This window comes from Drosophila miranda, chromosome 2 (assembly GCF_003369915.1).
Source record: "Drosophila miranda strain MSH22 chromosome 2, D.miranda_PacBio2.1, whole genome shotgun sequence".
Lineage (NCBI taxonomy): Eukaryota > Metazoa > Arthropoda > Insecta > Diptera > Drosophilidae > Drosophila > Drosophila miranda.
The window spans coordinates 13,847,383-13,871,071 of record NC_046675.1 but is presented as its reverse complement, the minus strand read 5'-3'; the positions used below and the strand labels follow the sequence as shown (position 1 = coordinate 13,871,071).

Here is a 23,689-nt window from a genome sequence, read left to right as displayed (position 1 = left end):
CAGAGGGAGGATTTCGGGGACTGTTATAATTTGACTTAATTTTTGTTAATAATTATTTTCGCATTTTCGGCATTCCTTGCGGTTGATGGTAGCGTTGCCGCTGCCGTTGCCTTGACGAGGCGAGGGATCACAGTTAATTAGTTTGTAATTATTATAAATTGAGGATGAATGCTTGTGGCAAGTTTAATTGGATATTTGATGTTTTTAAATTACGCAAAAATTAGCGTGAAATATTAGGGAAAGCTGCCGCTGCCGCTGGTGCTGCCGCTGCTGCTGCTGCTGCCGATGCTGCTGCTGCCTCTGAGCTAGTCCTACCCCGGAGTAAATTAATTTTTAATGCCTTGGCTTTGTCACTGGGCTCCGTATTTATGTGCCTGCCGTGGCCGGGGGGGGGGGGGGGGGGGGGGGGGGGGGGGGGAGGTGAGACAAAGCAGCTGGTGTGCCCGTGCTGCATGCTGCTTGTGTCATCGACCGCGCTATGTCACACGTGCCACGCCCACACCAGCATAGAGCAAAGTATAGTGGAGCAGTAGATTGTAGTGGGGTTGGGTGGGGCTGGGTGGCAACGCAGAGCAATTAATCATAATCTCGTGTAGTTGCGGAACCACGTACCCAGTCCAAGGCAAGCCCAGAACCAGTCCTGGCAGAGCAGCAGTTTTTCACGGAAGCGAACAATAAATTGTAGAGCCGCCGGCCGCGTCTTGAGCAGTCATAACTTTGAATCAAGAAAGCCACGTACCCACACGCCACACTCCGCCGTAGGGTGGAAATATGTTTAAATTTTACTTTGCTTGGCCCACTCACAATCCTGTTATTGTATTATCATTTCTCCTATGTGCGCCACCATCCCACGTACATTTGTAATAATTTAGCATGAAATATGCTCGTAGCGGCAGCGCAGGGGCAGTGGCAGAAGCGGGACCAGGGGAAGGGCCAATGATAAACTAGGTTCCCCCTATTTATCCCCATTGGTGGATATTCAATGAGATGGCAGCTTGGGCGATCGCCTGTCGCACTCAACTACCAAGGAACATTTAATATTCTTCGATTTCTTGTACAGCAGTTTTCTGATAGTTCTTTAAATGTCCCCATGCCACAGTCTGGTCCCGTATTGTCCGGGGAACCCCGAGCCCCATAAGTTCGCATCTGTATGCAAAAGTACACAAACTCGTTGGAAAAACTTGAACCTCTGGTGTTTGTTTTATTGCCAATGATATACAACTGTTTGTGTGTCCTGTCCTGCCTTCTGCCCGCTTAACTCCCAGAGAATTGTCCTGCCATCTCTATTTCCATCTTTCCCTGTCCCTGCCCCACTGCCCACATTTCCCCCGCTGTTGTTCTTGAATGGCCAAATTGATTCTATTGGCTTTGTTGCGATAAGGTCAAAAGTTAATGTAAATGTTGTGGCCCTGTGAATTGAGACAGTTTGCTGGGGGTTTTTGGTTTCCAAATTAAAACTTCCTGCTTGACTATTCTTTTTGATGTGGCAGGATGAGGGGTCCAATGGGGATGGCCCCATCTGCTGGTATGATCAAAGTAAACCGACACTATGGAATCGATCCATAGACAGATATGGAAACGCAGTTGCTCATGAGGCTAGGCCTCGAAAAAGGACAAAGGATACACAGTTGACTCTGAAAGTCGGCCAGCTCTCAGTTGAATGACAATGCTGGGCGTACAGCCAAGAGCTGGCTATAGAGGTATTGAAAAAACATCGAGATTTAATTTGTTGTTGAGTAAACTTAAGACGATAGCTCTCTTTTATACAATATGCACTGCGCACACTAACAGTATTAATGTAACCCTTGTTCCACTATCGAACAGTTGATTTGCTTTTAAAATTTCCCATAAGCAAACGGACACTTTCGTTGCGAATGGCACAAACTGAGATTCGAGGGTTTTCAAGTTGAAACAAAATGAGAATTTTCCAAATTTGCATCAAATTTGTGTTGTATTTATAGGAAAAGAGATCGGATTTACTTCAATAATCTAAGAATGTAGATGTACAACTTAATGTTTTTGGCATTTTTTGTATTTTGTTGGCCAATAAATTCTACTGCAACAGAATATAAAAGAAAAAATAAAAACACTATATAAATAAATAATAGGACCCTTAATATTCGTCTTTAAAGAACGTTGAAAAATATTGAATCATAGATCGGTAATAATAGATATGGAAATAGATGGATTGTATTAGATTGTATTTGTATTTTAAAACTTATAACAGTTACGGTCCCTGGATACTATTTTTGGCTGATCTGCAGCCATTGTAAATGATATTTAAATAGACTCTATTTTTGTTTATTGTAGGAGTAGTATTTGCAACACTTCTATTTTCCTTGACATACAACTTATGGTAGATATTTTGACTGACTTCAAAAGTGTGTACGATTGACAGATTATCTTATTGCAAATCAATATCTCTGGGACCAATTGTCTTTTGAAATGCAAGGATCAAGTTACCGAGGAACCCTTTCATATCGTTTTCTTCATCGATTCCGCATAAGACCTTAATCTCTCCCAATGTACTTGTACTTATCCCCTGGGAGAACAGTGAAGTGAAGTTAAATTTAAAGAGTTAATTTCCTCCCCACCGCAAAGACAGTGGCAGCAGCGAGAGCTCGGAATGGAGGAGCTGAGGCAAGGAACTGACAGCAATGCCGTGTCGATGTCGAAAGCATCCATTCTCCATTCAATCTGCCCCGGAACCGCCATTCTTCCCCGTCGTACCATTAAAAGCAATGCCTCCCTCCACTCCTCCCACCGACTCCTTCTCCGTCTCCGTCTCTGTTCCTGTCTCCATCCTCCGTCTGTCTCCGGCTCTGTGGCCTTCTCTTTCTGTTAGCTTGCCAAAGTTTGTGCGTAACATGAAAAACTTCGATAAATTCACAGTTGAAACAATTACCATGAATTTTATCAAAAATGATACGCGCTGTTCGTATCCGACCATGCAGCAACAATATTTTTTAATGCACTTTGGGGAAAATGAAACGCAAGAAGGATGCCGAGGCCGCAGACGCTGAGGCAGCCGCGTAGATAGGGATCGGGCAGCGCAGCGCAGGGCGAGGAAACGCGGGAGGAAAAGCCAGGAAAATGCCAACCGAATTCACTCGGCTGACAGATGGACCAGGAGCTGGAGCCAGCGTGAAGTTTTTGGGATGCTGCTGCTTTTGCTCCCGCTGCTTCTCCAGCTTCTTCGGCTTCTCCGGGTTCTGCCACTGGTAAAATGTAAGCGCAAAATTGCTTGCGAAAACTTTCTCAACTTTTCAGCTAATATTTGACTTTGGCAAAATAAGCAGACGATGTGGAAAAAACAACGAAGCGACATTGCATCGAATGGGAATATATATTTTCTTAAATATTATGCGGCGACATTTGCGCTGATGCGAAAGCATCTCGGAGCATGCCCAAGGACAACCCCAGACAGAAGCATATGCAGCGGCATGCCACCGCCAATCGCCATAGATTTCTCAGACATTTATGGGGAAAAAATCGAAAATATATATAAACATCCTTGCCAGCGCCAGCGCCAGCACCAGCACCAGCTCTTCCCTCTCCTCCCTCTTCGCAGCAAACTTTTCGCCTTAAACGTTGCAATTGAAAATTAACATTGAAATTGATATTGGCCCAGAGGCAAACGGTGTACAACTTTAATGGCTGTCAATTGCAGGCGAGTGCAAAGTTTTTTCAAATTTGTGTAAACTTAATATTTTGTTATTAGTTTGTGAAAGTGTCCAATGGTTTTTATTCTATTTCAAGCTACCTACCGTCTCCGTCTCCCAGCCACCGCTGGAAACTCAAATAGATTTTGAGTAGCTTTTCAGTTTGACTCGACGTTAAATGAGAAAAGTTTCCTCGAGTGTTTGTTGCACTTTTTCGTGTAAGTTGGCACTCCAGCGTCGGCTGCAGCGTCGGCTGCTGCTCCTCCGTGGCAGGTGAAGTGTCCTGCCAAATGCTCTCCTGCTCTTCACCTCTCTCCCCTCGCTCCAGCCGTTAATGATCTTTGGGCCAACAGTTTAGCTTTGGTTGGGACCAGCTTTAAGTTACTCTCTCTTTTCTGTGCCACTGGCCAGAAAAAGTTCCAATTAGCAAAAAATGTGAGAACTTACGGACTGCCTTTCGATGCCCACTCAAGGGGCCGCAACTTCTCCAATTGGCACACTTTTCCTAGCGGGCCTTTTCCCATTTTATAGGCCAGATCGCTTTCAGTTCTGACCCCGCCCAGTTTATAAATTTTAGTTGTGCAACTTTTTGTTGCCACACCACCCCACCATCCAACCACCACACATACACCCACAATAAATAAACCTCAGAGTCTGCAGAGACTGAAGAACCAACTGCAGAAACAAGCAAACTATGAGACGTGGGAAATCTGTGCGCTGGAAAAACCCCGCCGAAAAAACCAGCTTCGAAAAAAGCAAGAAACAGAGCAAAATTAAGGGCAAACAAAAAGGGAAACGAAGCTAGAGTAAAGGAATGGAGCATATTGTATTGAGAGTTGGTTTTAATTAAAAGCGAAAGGAACGCAAAGAATGGCGGCGGCAGATTGGAAAAGGTTACGGGCGGAGCAATAGGAGAACTGCAGCACAGCAGCACGGAATTTATAAAAATGATTAAAAAAGTTGCAAATGCTCCCCGCCAGAACCAACAATCACAAAAATTGCACAGGGCGCAAATAAATGTACAAAAAAAACAAATAAATTTGTCAGACAGGAAAGTGTACAGGAGAAAAGGGAATAAACAAAACTTGAGCATAAACAATGCATTGCGGAATATTTCCATTGCGTATACGCCATGTAATAAATAAAATAGGAAGTGCGAAAGGAGGAGGGAGGCTTACGGTCCGTTTAGAGCTGCCACTTGAGTCCTTGCCTGCTGCTTGGCAGTGGCAAACAGTTTCCAACAGAATGGCTTTCTATCCACCGACTCGAGCTGTATTTGCCGCAGCTTCCAAGGATCTGGGTATCCTTCTCGTCCTCCTGCTCTCATCATCCTTCCCATCATCATCATCGTCATCGCCGTCGTCTGCATTCAACTTTCAGCTCGTTTGTGCCAGTTTTGCTCGTTTACAGGCTTTCACCTGAAACTATTACCTGCTCGCCGAGCCAGTGGAGTGTCCTTCGGCCGCAATCAAGTGTCGACTGCAGCGAGCAGCTGCAGATGCAGATACTTGCTCCTCTGATTACATATTTATTCGCAATTTGTGGATAATTTTACAACGGTTCAGTTCACTCCGGCTGTACCCCGAAACGCTTTAATCAGCAGTTCAGTCGAGAGTTTTGCAGAACATGCAACAATCGAAGGCATGCCAAAAGACCGGCTCAAAGCAATCCATCAACGCACCTCCCCATCTGGAAACAAACCCCTACCTACCACACCTCCACCCCGATCCAGACCACCAGCCTCAATCCCCTAGTGTATAAAACTGTCAAGAACTAACACAGAACCACACACACACACACACACCCCGAGAATAACCCTGCGAACCACTTTGCCATCCGATACACACAATGTTAAAGTTCCGTTTCAAGCCCCCAAAGAACTATCCGGGATCCGGGCCAGAGAAAAAAAGATGATGAATCTTTTGTTGTTTCCCGACTGCCGAGTCCCGACTCCGAAAGCCACTAAAAATGTTAACTAAAATACGGGAATATATATGGCCCAGACAAAAGGGAAAGTGCTTTCCCCCATGTAGCATGTAGCGAAGATGAAATGTGCTCCACATACACACATGGCTCCGGCAATATTTTCATAGAGAAAAAAAATGATGATGGAAATGCGGAGCATCTGAAAATGGGGGCAAGCAGGGAGCCAGGGAAACGAGGAGAGTGCAGAGAGCAGAGAGCAGAGCCGCATTGACAAGCAAAAAAAATAGTCCTGGCTCCGTCCTGGAGAAGGGCATAAAACTAACAAGAAAATTCCAAGAATGCATTCCATTCAGGGCGTAACGAATCGTGTAACTGTGCTCTCCCTCTGGATATTTTGCTTCTCATTTCCTCTAAAATTATGAGTACTAGTACTATGCGGAACTGTCGAAACTGCTGGAATTAGAATTGACAGAAGGAAATGGCTCTAATGCTATGTGCGAAAAAAGTTAGAGAAACAAGAACCATGAACTAGAAACATTTCAGCGGAAAACTAAATTTCCCTAAGCTGAAAACTGCATGAGCTCTGGCAGAATTTAAACTATATACGCGACTGCCAGTTTGTAAATAATTTCTTTAATCAGGAATATTAAAGCGAAAGCATTGGATGATGGGCAGGCCTCTTTCGGCTTCAAAGACTCCTCTTGCTGATTAGATAATGTGCTTAAGCTGCAAGACTGTAAGGAAATTAAAGGTAGCTGCTTTCCTGATTTACCGACATATATAGATAATAGATAATACAACGCGTTTCCAACAGCACATCTGTTATGTTAATTCTGCTTTTCTTACATTGATTTGCATGACTGCGAGGTGACTGTCCCTTTAAGTCGTGACGGACACGGCTACATATCTCCACTATACACTCACAGAATTAATGCCTCAACGCCCCAACAGACAAGGCGAAAAGGCAGAAACTGTACCACACGTCAATGTCAACGGCGATGACAAAGATAAATTCACCTAGCCCCATGAGCGAGGGGGAGATACGAGTATCTTTGAGTTTGCATGGCCAGTGATTGCCATTAAAATTTAAATTAGCTAATAGTCTTTTCGGGTCTCTGGCTTCTTTAAGCGAAATTTCGGAGATCTCAAATTATTTTGACGAATTTAATGCGCCGTTAAACGTAGGCTCCGAGAAAGGGACCCACACACATAGCCCAAATGGCGCCAAATTCCGTTCGGCAATCAACTAAATTCAAAGCAAATTGTCCGCACAATAGTCACCAAGGCAGGCCAGGGCCAAAAGCAAAGACCGGACTAGAATAGAAACAGACCAGGCCAGGCCAGGCGAGGCCAGGCTGCCATCATGATTGTCCTCGAGAGGGGGCAGGTCCAAATGCCTCATTATTTTGCGCTCGAGAAATTTCTGTCTCGTCACTAATTCATCATTGTTTCGGCACATTAAATCCTTGAACGTCAACGCATTCATTATCTCATCGCATGTGAGCCGGTCGGGAAGGGTCGGTCGGTCTGCACGGACTGGACTGGAGGATAGAAAATGCTTTTGGCCAACTCATCGCTCGTCTCACATGGTCAGCTGTCTGTCGTCGGCCGTCGCCAAGGCATGCTTGAGTGATATTAACTGACCGACAATCAGTCAAGGGCAACTGAAGCGGCGGCGACAGCAGCAGGGCAGCCAAGACATAAGAAGCCGGAACAAGCCCACACGAGTTGACTATGAGAGAGAGGCTTAGGCCAGATTTGTGGGAAGAACATTCCTGCGGCTGGGCTGGTGCTGGGCTGGGGCTGGGGCTGACCGTGAATAGCCGTCGTCATGTGGCCAGAAATCCTTTATAATTTCCCCTCTTAGAGCCTCAGAGTCTTCCCCAGGGCATGTGTGTGTGCTTAGCCTCTTAATTGCTTTCCAAGCTAATCGAATTTTTTGCCCGTCATTATGAGTAATGTGTCTGGGATGCGTAGCGTGGTCCGTGGCCCACCGCATAAAGCAATTTGTCGAGGAGATTGCGCCGAGTGGCAAGTGGCAAATTGCTTAAAGCTCGACGCAATTGAAACTAGTCGGATAGATCCCCAGATAATAAAATAAACAACGAAACCATTAAATATTCCGCCCCCGCACCTGCAAAGGGCTACACAAAAAACCTTAAATAATTTACAAACCAAACATACTCGTAATCGCACATGTCATCTGGCCTTTATTTCCCTTGCAAACAAAACATCATTACAATTCGCGGAAGAAGCGAACAAAAAACAGTTTACAGGTTACAGATTAAATGGGAAAAAAACAAATAAACGAAACTACGAGAACATTTTAAATGGTGAAGGGCAAATGCTCTTGCATCCGACTGCACAGTGCAATTTTTTGCACATAAAAATGCATCCGATGCAATATGATAAACGCATAACAAAACAGTTAATATAGAGTCCTGATCTTTATCATTTACGAGTCATCCATTCTTTTGCAAACCCACAGAATATTGCCGAACATGCACAAATCGTATATTACTTGAAAAAACTCTTACACAAAGTCGTATAGTAATTTCGGATTGTTAAAATGGGAAATTTTCTGTCTAAAATATAAAGTTGAAAGGGGAAATGACAAACTCACGCAGCTTCACTGGGCATAGAACCTCTTGACTCCTGGACAGATTGTGCAATCGTTGTTTTGCAATAAGCAATATGTCCTTTTGTCATGGAAGAATTTATTAATATTGTAGTTACACAAAGGATTGGAGGTAATGGATTTCTTGCACAAAGCAAGTGGGAAAGGTGATTGCCATTCGAATGTCTTTGAAAGAATTTCCTTGGGGAATGTACTAAGGACACGTCTGGGGGCTACTCACTTGGCTAGTTCGCCAACCTCCGGCACACCCGCATCGCTTCTTTGCGCCGATATCAGTAAAATATCGGACGAAAAACCAAAATAATAGAGAGATATCTAAAGGACAATTTCTAATGCCAACATTGTCGCGCAGATTAGTCATCGTTTGCTCATTCCCTGGGGGCAACATCCGTCGCATAGTTGCCATGCCGCACTCCGCATGGCAATAACTATTGGGGCACTGTTGCTGGCGCCATCAGCAACAAAAAAAAGTCATATTACAGCGCTAATTTATGTAGCACATAAGTTAATTTCTGTTTGTCTGTTATTTGTTGTAATTAGTCGTCGTTCAAGCCGTTGTCCCTGGGGCCATTAAAACTCGAACCAAGCCCAGATCCCGGCCCTGGCCCCGGCGGAAACACCGAGCACATAAACAAACGAAAAACTGTTGCTTCCGCTAGCTGCGTGCAAAAAAAAAACAAGAGACGGATAGTGGCCCGTAGTCAGAGCTAATTATTTTGTCGGTCAGCCAAAGTTCATAGTTCACATGCCACAGCAGCAACAGCAGCCGCCACAGCAACCACCCCCTCGTCCCTGGCCTAGGGCGCGATTCTGCCATTCGTCCGTTTGTATAATTTTTATTATCAGGCCAAGTAAAATAAACTTAATTAATACCCTCGTGGTGCGACGGGTCTGGCTTTTGATTCATGGCCTGCATTTGCGGCTCCGGCTTAAATGCAATAATGAATGTGGCGGCGCGGCATAAAGTAAAAATTTCCCAAGAATGGTCCTGAAGCCTAAAGTCCTTTCGTAAGGGAGTGTAAGCGCGTAAACATGGAGGGCTTCTTTGCGACGGGCTGGGTTGGCTTTCAGAGTCAATGAATTAATGTAGGTAACCTTTTGGCACGCTTCGTTTTGTTGTTGGGGTGAGAGCGGCGCCCCAGGGTCATTGTTTTTTGGGGCTACTGTGAATAATGGGGAACAACAGCAACAATATAAAGTCCGAAATAGCATGGAAAGCCTTTTCGTGCTATGCTTTGGTTATAATTCCCCAAGAAGGTTTTATTGTAGTATTATTTCTTTTTATGCATTGAAATACAAAAAAAAATATATATATGTAAATACAATCATAACTATAATACAATATAATAATTTACACTCCATTGCTCTGTAACGGATTGAAAACTTTTACCCAAGTCTTTTACAAAAGTTCGCTTTAAAAACATTTGATTGAAAATCTGAGCAGACTTGTACGTGTATACAAATATCAATATCCAATACACTCCATCCCTGATTCACTGATTCAATCCCAGCATCAGGGCGCATGGAGAGCCCAAAAACTTATCAACAGCTTTCGGAATAATACCTATAAAATACCATTCTCGTTTGGGTTCCATTGTCGTTTCAGGTTGGCTGCCAGCGGAGGGACTGCACCTGTCCAGCCTCTCCGTTCCGCGCATTATCGATGTGGCGCAGAAGGCGAAGCTCTTCTGCAGCTACGAAATGGGAAATCGGACGCTGAACTCCGTCAAATGGTACAAGGATGGGCTGGAGTTTTTCAGGTGAGCCGAGGGCCAACTGCTGTGGCCGTAAAACAAATAAAAATAAAAATGGTCCCATAAAAATATTTTCGGTATTCAGTTTGAAATAATAAAATGTCACAAATGCTGGAAGGGGATTCGGACTCGGTTTCGGATGGGATGGGACCTGTGCCGGCGCATTCATGCAGATTTTATGGCGTAAATTGAAAACGCCATGAAACTGCTGCAACAGTGTCTGCAACATAGTGAGGGAGCCCCCCTGCCCCGCCCCTACAGACGCTTGAAAGTGTCGCAACTAATTTAAATGCTTAATTGAAATGGATTTTTATGGGCGCCTGCAATTGCGGCCAGGTGACGCTGCCCCGATCCGCGTTCCGGCCCAAATATGTGCGAAAGAGCTTTTTATTTAACTGGCTTAATTGTTGCACATTGCCGCATCCCCATCCCCGTCCCCAGACCCGGCTAAAGCCAGAGCCAGGGCCAAAAATGGAACATGGCATCCACGGCCAGATCCCTGTTCCATCCGCTGCTTAATCGAGCGCAAAATTTTTAACAGGGGCTTGGGCATTGGGGTATTACACTTTTTCTGTTCCGTTTTTGGTTATTGATTTTAAAGACTCAAACAAATATGCCGACGAGAAGAAAATGCAAAAAATTATTATTTATGCCAGATACGAGCACCATTTAACGGTTTACGGACTTTTCCAAATGGACTGTCACGCCCCCAGTGACAGCCACCCAGCCCCATGCTGACTACCTCCCAGGCACGCCTCTTGCAACATTGTTGCATGTAAATTCGACGCGTTTTGCGACCGCATTTGCTGGCATTCGATTGGCATTCCCAGCTCCAAATTATTGTTTTTGACACATCCGATGTGGGGAGTTTGGGGAGTGGAGTCTTTTGGCAGACACAGGGGGTCTCAAAGCGTTCGGGTCGGCTGTCTGCTCAGTAATTTACTGCCGGAGGCAGTGGGCTTTTATCAATTACGCTTTTGTGTGAACGTTTTGATTGTGCGGTCGGCCCTCGGCTTCAATTATTTATGTGCATTTGACACTGCGGTTGCTTCCACTGCCCGACTACCACTGTAGCGAAAAACGTCACAAAAGATGCACACATTTCGACTGCAATTTCGAATTTGAATTTGAATTTGAATTCAGTATGGCAGCCGGTTCGCTCAGGCTGTGCTGGAGGTTAAATTGACTGTTAGCCAACAACTAATCGACCCGTCAGTGCGTTTGCTTTCAACATTCAAGAAATGAACAACAATCAAAGTTAATTTTGGCTATGACAATACAAGTGGTTTCGAGCACGAATGGAGAAACTTGGTTAAGCCTTTCAACTGGAAGCATAGCATGTCTCTGCTATACTTTAACTCTAACTTGACTACAGAAAATATATGGAGTTAGCTGCCATAGAAGTAGAAGAGCACAGGCTTGTACCACAAAGAAAATGACTTAAAACCACTGGCTAATCAAAACATTGTCTTTATAATGCATTTTTCACATCGTAGGGCTCACTATTCACGAAATTGAAAGGGGTTAGCCTCCAAAATTCTCTACCAAAGGATGACCAATGCATAACCAAGGACTTACAGCATTAAAGATATTCAGAAAACATTCGATTCTTCTGTATATTAAAAGATTAATTATACATTTTCGCAATATCCAACGGATGTTACATATATTTGCATATTCAAATTTTTCAATGAGGGGTTTATATAAATATCGTATTTAAGAACTTCCATCGTTTCGAGTACGATAGAGCTTCAGTTTTTGCTTCTCAAATGTGAGTTAATAACATCTAGTCGAACAAACTAGTTTTCCTTGCGCCCTTTTTTGCACTTACCAGCATTCAAGCTCATCTTAATGACTTCAAATGAAAAATCAACTGCAAATATAGCTCCACAAGGCACACTAAAACGTCTAAAACAAACATTATTGAAGCTAATATATCTCAAATGTGATTCCACATTTGCTAATTACGGACACTCTAAAAGGGAGGGGGGGGGGGGGGGGGGGGGGTTACGGTTTTACGAACACCTGGACAAGAGATACCCACCCGACAAGTACCCAACCAACTCTATTTCCCTACTCACTCGATCAATATTTAAATATTCCAGACACAAGAGTATTCTATTTCCCTCCGAACCGCTCACTGCGCTCACTGCGCTCAATGGCACATTTGCAATTCGTAACTCTGGAAAAATGGAAAACGATTTTCCCCAAACGCCACGCTAATTGCTGTAATCAAATGCAACATTCGTATATATATTCGAATGGATGTATGTACGAGTATATGTAGGTAGTAGCCGTACAATATAGAACGCTCAGTTGGCAATTCGAATTGAATTTGAATTTTATTTCTATTTTGAAGAGGGGGATGGCAACGGGCGGGCAGCGGGATGGCAGGGAGTGGCTCGGCGGCCACAAATTGAAGTGGCGCAGAACTGGATGGAAACTGCATAATATTCATAATAAAAATCGACAGCGTGGCCCGAAAGTGGATACAAATCGATGAACGTTTCACTTTGCAACGCTGCGGCAACTTTGACGCAAATGCAGAAACGGAAACCGAAAACTTCTCTCTGGTGGATTTTTTTTGCATGATTCCCTCATCAATATTTCATGGATTCAGTTTTGGCGCAGCACTCGAGCTCAAGCTGCCTCTAACTCTCTCTCTCTCTCTCTTTTACTCTCAATAAAAACCCGTCTTTGTCTTTGCAGATACTCGCCACTAACACCGCCGACAACAAATTGGTTCCCCGTGAAAGGTGTCACCATCGCCGAAGGTTCGTCGCATTGCAATCAATTCATCTGCAACGTGGAACTGGAGAAGCTCAACATCCACTCGTCCGGACAGTATCGATGCGAGGTGTCCGGCGATGCGCCCGAGTTCAAGCTGATCGATCAGACGGCCAATATGACAGTCGGTGGTAGGTACAGCCCCTGCCCTCAATCCTGATCCTTCCGGTTGACCCATCCACTGTGGTTCAGGGTTATCTGAAAAAGTTATAAAAATATAAAAAAAAATAATAAGATTTTAATAATTGTACGTAAATATAATATGTAGGTATAATATTCAAATATTCGGGAGTTATTGGGCTATATTATTGCATTATAAATGAGAACTAGTTAAATCAATTTCAATCAATGGCCATATCAATCCTACACTTGTCAGAATTTTACTTGGGGTATCTAAAAGAATATTTAGGTACATTATAGATTGGATCACACATAGGCAGTGTATAATGTCGGAACAAATAAGGGGTATTATTTTGGTACATGACCTTTGCTCCACTGTGAACTTGCGATAAATTTTGTTTCTGTCTTTGATTTATGTTTTGCAACACAAAGACAACAAATTATGTGCAATTTTGCAAACACTTAATAAAATTATAAATGGTCTTTGCATGGCCACCGACCCCGAAGCTTCGGCGGGGAGCCAGCCAGCCAGCCAGCAACTCCTTTCCATTTATCAATGCCACACAGTCGAGTGTTTCGGGTGGATTCTGTGGCGGGTTAGGGGACATGGCGAGGTGGTGAGGAGGTGCCACGGGCCTGCGACCTGGGGCAGTAGGCAGTTCGAAAGGGCGTCGCATAAATGCTGGAAAATTGTGACACGCGTCAGCCATTTGTATGAGTAATGATTGTTAATAAATCCTGACAACCATCCGTGGCGCCACCCCTCACTCTCCGACCCACACAGAACCGCGAGCAGGCCCACTGCTCTCCTCCTCTGCACCATTCCTCTTCCTCTCCCACGAATCACTCCTCGCCCCGTTGCGGCACCTGCCGCACCACTGAACAAATTCAACTCAATTGTGAGCTTTGTACGAATCAATTTATAATCTACAATGCGCGGTCGTTTGGCGTTGTCACGTGCTGGGCCTAGACAACAGCAACTGTAGAGTCCGCACCAGCAACAAAAACAGGAAGAAAAATCTGCCTATGGGCACCGAAGCTTTGGGTATCCTTGCAAAAACATGACATCTATAAGACGTATAAGAACTACTTAATAGTTTGATTTCGATCGGTTTTCTGCAATAGGAACGACAAATGTTTTAGAATTTATAGCCCTTCGTTTCTTTGTCTCGCATTCGAATACGATCCAAATGGTTAATACTCCGCTCATCCGAAAGTTCTGATTGGTGCTATGGGCAAAGAATGTTCCTATTATCATGCGCTTAAATTCAAAAATGAGTCAGGGCATCCAAATTTATACCAGTTCCTGATGCCTATAACATCACTTGGAGCAACATATCGGATTAGGCTAAGCCAACTGCTGATCATACATATATTAGCCTATATTCAGATATGTAGATATATGGTAGATGCCTTTATCTTATATTATTTTCCATCTTGCCGGATCCAGCCTATTGGTTTAACATTCTCTGCATTGTCAGAATCTGGTAAAATCGTAATAGTCTCTGTGAGGGTATCAAAAGGATACCCACTCGCTTGTGGCACTTGTAGTAGGGTTTGTTAACGTCAACGCCATGGCTGGCAGATCCACCGCTGCCACCGCAGGCAACGCATTGCCCACCATTTTGATTTCGCTTTGATTGGCAGCGTACATGACGATGATTCTTCAGCACCCATCACCCGGCATTGGCGCTTGTGCGCTCCGCTCCTCTGCTGCCCTCCCAGGCTGTGGTTGATTGCGGCCATGAGGAGCCCCAGTCAGCCAGAGAGCGAGAGCCAGCCATGGAGCAGGCTCTACTTTGAAATTCAAATCAATTGATTTCGCCCCAATGTCATTTGAGGCAAATGGAAATGGCCTGCTTATGTCTTTTGTTTCTAGTTTCTATGCGGCTCGAAATGATTTATTTGTCGCAATTTTGCCGCTCAGCGATTTGTTTCCCTCATGGTTGTTGCCAGAACGAGATACTGGCGGCCGAGCTGAATCTGGATCTGGGATGGGTTCTGGTGCTGGATACTCTCCTAAATGGGTGAATGGCAGGCACCGCCCCAGGCGCCCTTCGATTATGCAACAGAGTTTGGCTTTGGCCTGGGCCTGGGCCTGGGTTTGGGTTTGGCTTGGGTGGAGCTTTATTTATTGACGTTACTTTAAGAGATATTGATTTGCATAATGCGCACTTAGGCATTTGTTTACGCGTAACAATCAAATTTGAATTCGCATTTTCGTATTTGTACTGGGTCTTTAATTGGATGTTTGGCTGAGAGGGTGTCTGCCCCTCTCCCCTCTCCACCTCAGCTCCTATCGTCCTGTTTGTCTGTCTGCTATTTGCATGTCAATTTGACTTTTATCTATTCAACGTACTTAAATAGACAAAGTAAGCCATGCTCAAGTTGAAGTTGTAGCACTTGTACATGGAAATCCCAATGGCTAGATTAAGGGCGAGTCTACAGTCTGCAGAATGGCGATGGCGATGGCCTGTACGGGCTTAGAGAAACGTGCCGGTTTTTTCTCCCACCTGAGGAGTGGGCCCTGAAAGGGAAGGCCTTTCCTGCCACTGTCCGATTATTGTTGGTCTTTATTTATCGCTTTTTGATTCATGCTGATTTGTTGGGAAACGCTAAGTATTGAATTAATTGCAGTTATGGAAAGGCAAGTAATTGCGACTTTCAGAAATATTTTCAGCCGGCGGTTGAAGAACTTCTTGGAACCTACTTAAGTTATTATTTTGTATTTGTCATAAATGTTGAAATGTTGCCGTTGAAACGCGTCAAGGTCCGCGGCTCTACTTATACATATACCCGGTAGTCAGTTAGTATATATAAAATATTTTGATTACTGTTACCTATTTTAAACGTAAATATTTCGCTCACCTCCGCCACACGCGCGCACACTGAACGAGGAAGGGTGTGTGAGAGGGAGCGAGAGAGAATCCGATGCCCCCGCTTTTCTCTAGCAAAAATTCTCAAATGAAATAGAATCAACATACATTTTGGTTAAAACCAATCCACTACTACCAGAAATTTTAGAAAAATTCAAATAATTCTCGTGTTTAAATAATAAATTTCCTACATATTAACCCTCCTGACCCTAACTCTCCTAATGTAGAACACAATATAACAAACGAGAGCATCAATAGATTGACCGAGTGGCTGCATTTGGCCATTGTCCGACGTGCAGCGTGCAGCGAGTGCCTTTGGCATATGCCAGTGGCAGTGGCCAGTGCATTTCGTCATTTTAATTTATATAGTATGTATAGTCAAATGTACACATTCCCGTACAACGAATAAGCCATAAAAACACAATGCCTCGGGGGGCCAACAAGAGCGGGGTCATAGCAAAATAAAGCCAACCAGCCAGCCATGGCATCAAACTTCATCAACGAGAGAGATAGCGTCGAAGTTTAAAGCCCTCGCCAGGACAATGTGTCCGTCGTGTCCAGGGACGGCGTATAGAGTATAAAGCGAGAGACGGAATGGAAGGGAGGGGAGGGGAAGGGAAGGGGACTCACGTAGTGCTAGCCCAAAGGCATGCCGTTCTATGCAGTGTAGCTGGAGCTGGAGCTAGTGTTGCCTGTTTTTTGTTTCAATGATGGCGAAGCTGTTGACAGACCAACAATCAACTTGGGAATTTTGTCACTAAAGTGCCATCGCCATCGTAACCACCTTAAAAACTTTGTCACAACAGAGGCAGTAGCAGTGGCAGTGGCAGTGGCAGCAGAGAGCTCTCGATTTTCAAACAGCCATCACCTTGGACTCTTTGATGATGCCGGAATGAGAGACCGACCCGGCTTGAGGTCGCTCCCAACTTTGGCAGTGCAAATATTTTGTCGCTTAGCTGCGTGCCGTGTGTCATCACACTGATTAACTTTGCCAAGTTTTCGGAGCTCATCTCAGTACCAGGACGTTGGCCATCAAATGGCGACTGAGCCGCACTTAATTACTTCGGAGATTTGCCACATTTTAGGGACAAGCTGGTTACACTTTTTAGCATTTCTGGACCTCGGCTCGGCTGTTGTTCGTTGTTCGTTTTTCGTTTTTCATGTTCTGCTGTCCACTTTTGGCTTTTTAATGTGGGGGCTATCGTTTGAGGTTGTGTGCTGTGTGCTGTGTGTTCCCTCTAACATAAACACACCGGGCTAACTCCACCTGGCGATTCTCAAGCTCTTGCTCCTGGAGATGTTGGTCTTGTACTCGTTTAGCATTCCAGTTGGGGCCCAGCGTACAACACAATTTGGCCCCAAAACTGATTTTACTTTTGTTTTCAGACTGGGTACGAGTATTCCCTCTCTGGGTTTCTTTTTTCTGGTAGAAGCTCTGGTACGGGTATATATTTTTCCAATCCTGTTGTGGTTTTGTAGTGTTTTACTGGTACTTTGGTACTTTGCCATTTTTGGTTTATTTACCCGAGTTGATTGCTTTGTTTTCGTACAATTTTCATTTCTGTAGCTGCCTTTGTTGCTGCAATGCAAGTCACACAGCTCTAGAGGCCAATGGGGTGGATGGCCATATGGCATGGGGGGCACCAAGCGACCAAGCACAACATGGCCGCAATCATCAACTTCAACTCCGGATTCCGACCACTGTCCGCCGTCCGCCGTTCGCCGTCCGTCGCCGCCTGTAAGTTGTACTTGAAACAGGTCAGAAACTTTCCACCAAAGTGGTTTGTATTAAGTCAATTAAAAAGTTTATAGTCCTGCTGACTGCCCGACTTTTGATGCCTCCCCCGGCCACTTGCACTGTCTCCCGGCCTCCGCTATGCCTTGGGGTCCTTAGCATATTTCACAAATTTTCAACAGCAACAACAGCCGTAGTCGGGGAGCGGCAGCTGGCATTCATTTGTCCCCCCCCCCCCCCCCCCCCCCCCCCCCCCCCCCCCCCTCGAAACAGAAACAGGAGCTCGATTCGTTGTTGTTTCCTACTGTTCTGTGGTCATAGCCAGGGGGACCCGACTCCCCCGCCCCCAAGCCCGCCCATAAACTAAATTACGCTTGTTTTCATCAAAAAACTTTATCCTGGGCAATTATTTGTTAAGATTAATTAACACTTCAAATAAATATTTGGTGTTGGCGTGTCGGTAATTGTCTAAGTGGCAGCACTGCCACACTATTCTAGATGTGCCCGTACCCTACTGTAGTATGTCCACTGTAGTGTATACTGTAACCGCACACTATGCTGCTGCCACTGCAGAGAGCTCTCTCTAATTGGAGTAAGTTTGTGCCCGAACTGCATTCTTCATTTGTGAGCAGAGTTGCCCAAAAGTAAAGTTTCCAAGCTGGAAACTAAAATGAAACTTTATGGTCCTCTGGCTTTGCAACATTATGTAATTTTAATCCTAGATGAGAATTCCAAATATCCTGTTAGTCGAAGAAACAATACGACAAATTCGAAATAAACTTCAATTCGAATTGATTTGAAGCGCTCTTTGTTGGCAGAAATTAACCAACGATAAAATAACTAATTACAAATCTGATATTAGTTTGTCTTAAAGCGATTCAAATAAGGCCTGTAAACGAAGATTATTAGAGAGAAAGCACAATATATAAAATGGTGGTGGCAAGAGAAAATATCTCTAGCTAATGCAATAGTTACAAATATTTCATTTTTAGCTCATGGATTCAGTATATCTTTACTAAACTACACTACTTTTCAGTCTTGCCCAAATTCGATCCATTCATATCGGGTGTGCGCCACGCCTATAAGTATCACGACACTCTAATGGCCAATTGCAGCTCGGAATGGTCGAGTCCGGCGGCCAAACTCATGTGGTACATCAACAACAAAACGGTGAGTACTATCGACCCGATCAGAGATGTATGTACATTAGATATGGACATGTGCCGCTGCATCTATATTTGGGTATATCTGTGCAGTTGCATGCGACCTCAATTCATATTTGAGGCATGTCAGTGGCGTGTTTTGACCAAGCCACAGGCCCAGACACATGTCAGCAGCGGCCCGGGGACATGTAGCATGTCAGCTTGTCATGGTCATCGAGTCAAGCCAAGAAACCCGATTGTTGACACAGGAATCTGGCAGGGGCCCACTGGCCTGGTTGGAAGTCACGCCCGTATGTGGGTGTGGTCGGATTTGGCTTTAAACTTTCCGTTTCTTTCCGGTCGCAGGCGCCCCAGCACAGCCTGCAGCCTCAAGTCAACGAGATCACACGCAACGTCGAAGGATTCCCCCTGTTTGCCAGCAACCTGCAGCTGCGCCTCCACCTGGACGACCAGCGCTTCATCAGCAAAAGCGAGATGCTGGAGCTGCGGTGCGGCGCGGACATCATGGGCCTGGCCAGTGCACGCCGCGAGAGCCGCGTGCGGACCACCGTCCTGGCCCTCAAGGATGCCGGCACCAACCAGCGCTTCACCGAAAACGGTTCCTGCATCAGCGGCCGCCCAGGTGAGTGGCCATCTGAGCGACTAGCAGCTCCTTCCACTCCCCGTCTAATCTGATAATCGTTGCAGCCTCGCTAGCCGCCTGGCTACTGGGCCTTGTCCAATTGATGCGATGGCACCGCTCCCAGAGTTAGTGGCTGGCCTTAATGGGCGCCCTCTTTGTGGCCTAAGTTTCCAGGACTCACCCACAGATACAGGTACAGGTACAGGTACAGGTCAAGGTGCAGGTGCATACGCAGACGGAGGCGAAAAATCAATCGGGCTCTTCGCACCACTTCGAGCCAATAGAAAAGTTAACAGCCTAGGCAGCCAACAGTTGAATGTGTATATAGTCGAAATTGAATTAGTCTAGGACCGTGCAGGAAGCTCATCCATTTCCTATAAGTGTAATGCAACATTTGTTTATGTGTTTGTGTTTGTGTTATGTGTAAGCAAACAAGAGAAACCCGAAACCCCGAAACCCAAAAATTGATAAACCGAAAAACCATAACACAAAACGAGAAATCTCGAAATGTGAAATGAAATATATATGATCGTAAATATAGATATCTAAACTAAAAGTAAATTTGCTACTAAATACATATATGTATGTAATGTATGGTATACTCGTACTCGTATGACAAAATATTCCAATAGCGGAGGCAACACGAATGAATATCAACAAATTTACACATGAATATTTGAGCACAGAACGGAACACACACAATCAATGGCAAGTAAATCTAATTATTGTATGTGAATTGTTAATGTATTAAATGATGTATGAAGAATAAATAAACACGAATAAAATGCCAAAATGCACAGAGCCAACGTTCGGTTGGGCTCGCATAAGAAATATGTAATTTTTACTATTCCAAATCATATTTGGGGGATCAAATTACAGCTGATAAAAATGCTAGGAAATTTGATTAAGGTTGGAGAGCAGAAACGTTATTCGATTTAGGCAAATTACGGAAAATATGGAGAGTAATATTCCAGTTTATGCAACATCCTTTGACATTCGCCCGAACTTTTTCTAGTTTCACAGGAGTGCGGAAAAAGCATAGTTTAAGGGGGAGGTAGAATGCTCCTTTGGTATATTATGAAAGCTAAGGTAAGCACTTCCAGCAATATCCGAACAGTATGCCGAACAGATTTGTATCATTAATAGGGCAGATGGGTCGAAAGCTTAAACAATTGCAATCATCTTATGTCATTAATTAAATTATTCTGTAATAATTTGAATGCTACTCCATGCGATTGAATACCCATAAAATTGCGTAAGACCTTCTGCTCCTTTCTGCTGCCAAAACTGCTTCGAAAACTGTTTGGCACTCCCTTACTGCCTTATGTAAGCAAAAAGCCTAATGCTACTCTTCCCAATTCACAAACCAAACAGAGACCCTTCCAAACAGCTTATGCCCCTCATTTCCTCTGCATTCGTATGCCTAACTTATTGCAAACAGATTTGAGGGAGGCTGACGAGACGGGCAAACAGACAAACAAAGAGAGGAAAACGAGGAAAACGAAAGGAAAATGCCAGCAACAAAAATTCGATTTAGCATCCCCAAAAAAAAAAGAAGGAGGAGGAAAGAAAAACCAAACACTTTGCAGGCACTGAAAAATATTCAACGCATTAGGACAAATCCGGCTAAAATATGCAATGGCCAATGGCCGCCGCAGGTAAAAATGACAGCCAACGACATAACAGCAACGGCTGTTGAAAAAACAACAACATTGACCAAAAATTATGCATAAAATGGCTTCGGGCTGAGCAAAAGCCAACAACAAAAAATTCGAACAAACAAAGATAAGTTCCGGCGTCTGTCGTTATGGGGTCGACGTCGTCCTCAGCTCTAGTCCGGATCCTGTCCGGGTCCCTGTCTGGGTCCCTGCTCCGGGTCTCAGTTCCAGTGGCCCCACTCCCACTGTCGATGTGCCGCGGGCCCATTAAATGACGGAAGTAAATAAGCTTGACAAATTTCCACTCATCATTTTTGCATTAATTCTGCCTCCTTTGGCAGGCGACACAGGCACAAAAAATGTCCTTTGATTAATCAAAAAATTTACCACGGCCAGCGGGATGGTAAAACAGACAACAGTAACAAAAAATACAAACACAACAAATTGCCAAAGAGGCGCCGGCGGTGTTCCGAGAGAGATTTTGCGGGCGAGGCGCCAACAGAATCCCACCAAACCCGTGGAGTACCCGGAGGAGCGTGGTCAAGGCAGTAGCTGCAAGACAGGACTGTGCCTGTGCCTGTGCCTGTGACTCTGGAACGCACAGATAGAGATGGAAACAAGCGAAGATTTCACAGATTTTTGCACGCGATTTGTCAGCCTGACATTTCCGGAGACATCACCCTGGGCGGGAATTGGATTTGAGGTTCCTTTATTTTTATTTCCCTTTCTATTTTTCTGTTTGTGTTTTTGTGTTGTGGCTGCGTACGTATACTCCGGCCCCTAACGACCGACAGTCCAAGTTGATTTAGTAAGTCACGTGGCCACGAAACTGTAGATTGCCTCATCCTGCGGCCCACAGTCTGCCGCCCAGGTGTAGGCTCTTTTTCCCGCCTCTACAGAGGGCGAAATAAAGTGTCGCCCGGATTTTATTTCCCCAGCGAGGTTTGTGATGTTCCTGCTATTTTCGTGTTATTTTTCCGCAGGTGTTTTCTTCAAACAAATATTTTTACACCAAATTTTCGAAAAGGAATACACACTTTTGACCGCAGGCAAGCGGAAGCAAAGCCCTGACATTTTGGGACGATCAAGATAAGAAGAACGATACGAGTACTAGACCATACAGTGGAGCTTGCCTATAGAGGAAATGGGCGATACTTTGTCTGTAACACGCGTGTTATAATTCACATCTTATTATATCTAACCTTCCTCACCAAATAGTGAATGAGGTCTGTAAGATAAAGTAATCCAGTTATATATTCATGTACAAACAAAACTTTAAATCTATCCCAAAAGTTATGATCTATAGAACAGCTAGTTCTTTTTCAGAACCAATGTATGCGTACATTTGAAACGCCTTCATAGCTGAGCTCAACTTTAGATACAATTTTGTAATTTGGGTAAAGAAAATGTTTTAAATTAAATGAAAACACGTGAGAGGACACCATCTCTGGGCCCCTTGTAGTTTCAGGCAAATGAAACAAAAGCAAAAACAGCGCCAGAGCGGAAGAGTGGCTTCTCAGGTGGAACATGTTACCACCACGGATTGTTTTCATTCCCTCATTCAGAGCCTTACATTTTTCTTTCCAGCTCTCAACAAAGTGCTTGGAGATTTTAATTTAATTTCATGATTTTTCCCCACATTGATTTGAACTATTATTTGCTTCCATTTAACCGGCTTACAATAGGCCCGATCACTGACATCCGCCCTCCACTCCACTCCACTCCCATCCATGATAATGGCCAGCGACACTGATTTAAATTAAATATTTGGCCAGTCCGGCTCCGTCACTCTGTCAATACGGTTTCAAATAAACAAAAACTGTCACTGTTATTCTTTTCCCTGCACTCCCCATTTTTTGGTTATTTTAAAAACACCACTGAAACAAAATTGATTTTAAAACACAGAAAATGAATGACAGGCTTTTCTAATAACAATCTGAAGTCAATAGTGCTGTGATGTGATGGAGCATGCGATGACGTGTAAGTACATATTCCATATTATTCGATTTAGAGAATGTAAGTTGATTTCATCTTTAAATGAATATTAACATTTACTAATTTTATCCCTAAATCTGTTCTAATTTGTTTACTAAATAAATCTTCTGCAAGATGTGTAATTTATGCCTACTTTTATTGCATCTGCACTATCTCTCTAACCCAATATACTCACTGTTCCCGTTTAAAAATTCAGCTAAAACTATAACAGAAAAACACTAAATATGCAGAAAAATCAGTCAACCAGCTGACAGAGCTTTGGAAAATCAGTCAAGTCAGTGTCGGCGTCGGTGTCGGCGGTGGAGTATTCTGGATATTCTGGGTGTGTGAGCAGGGCATTGATTTTACATTTTGAGCCAGGCCCGTCAGTCAAAGTGTTGCCGGGCCATGACAAGGCACCAGACACCAGGCGCACTCGCCCCGAGCTGGACATGACATGCGTTCAACGCGATGATGGCAATTTAAGCATGCACGGGATCGCCCTCTTTCTCTGTGTGTTTCCCTATCTAGTTCTCTCTTTGGATCCCAATCCCCGCCCTTTCCGACTCCCCCTTTCACTTTACATTCCATTCAATTTCTGTAGCCTTTTCGAGGCCCATCTGCTGGGGCGGATGACCGTGCCAGCGCGTGTAATTGGACCAAGTTTTAGGCGCTTCTCTATGTTTTGTTGTAATTAAAAGGGCAATCGTCAAAGGTGGGCCACGTGACACAGACCGAGCCCCATGTCCATTCTCCCACGGGCAATTTGGCCAC

The 23,689-nt window shown here is 44.4% G+C and overlaps 1 protein-coding gene across 4 annotated transcripts in view; it reads left to right on the top strand.

Annotated features, from left to right (window-relative positions):
* Positions 1-20,080, top strand: part of LOC108154331 — a 40,659-nt gene extending 20,579 nt beyond the window's left edge. For all 4 annotated transcript variants that reach the window (XM_017284593.2, XM_033389881.1, XM_033389880.1 and 1 more), the window contains exons 3-7: positions 9,833-9,986; positions 12,690-12,898; positions 18,535-18,668; positions 19,007-19,283; positions 19,349-20,080. In XM_017284593.2, coding sequence (XP_017140082.1) covers positions 9,833-9,986; positions 12,690-12,898; positions 18,535-18,668; positions 19,007-19,283; positions 19,349-19,413 — 839 coding nt within the window. In that variant the 3' untranslated portion in view covers positions 19,414-20,080. The remainder of the gene's footprint in view (positions 1-9,832; positions 9,987-12,689; positions 12,899-18,534; positions 18,669-19,006; positions 19,284-19,348) is intronic.
* The last annotated feature ends 3,609 nt before the right edge of the window (positions 20,081-23,689 follow it).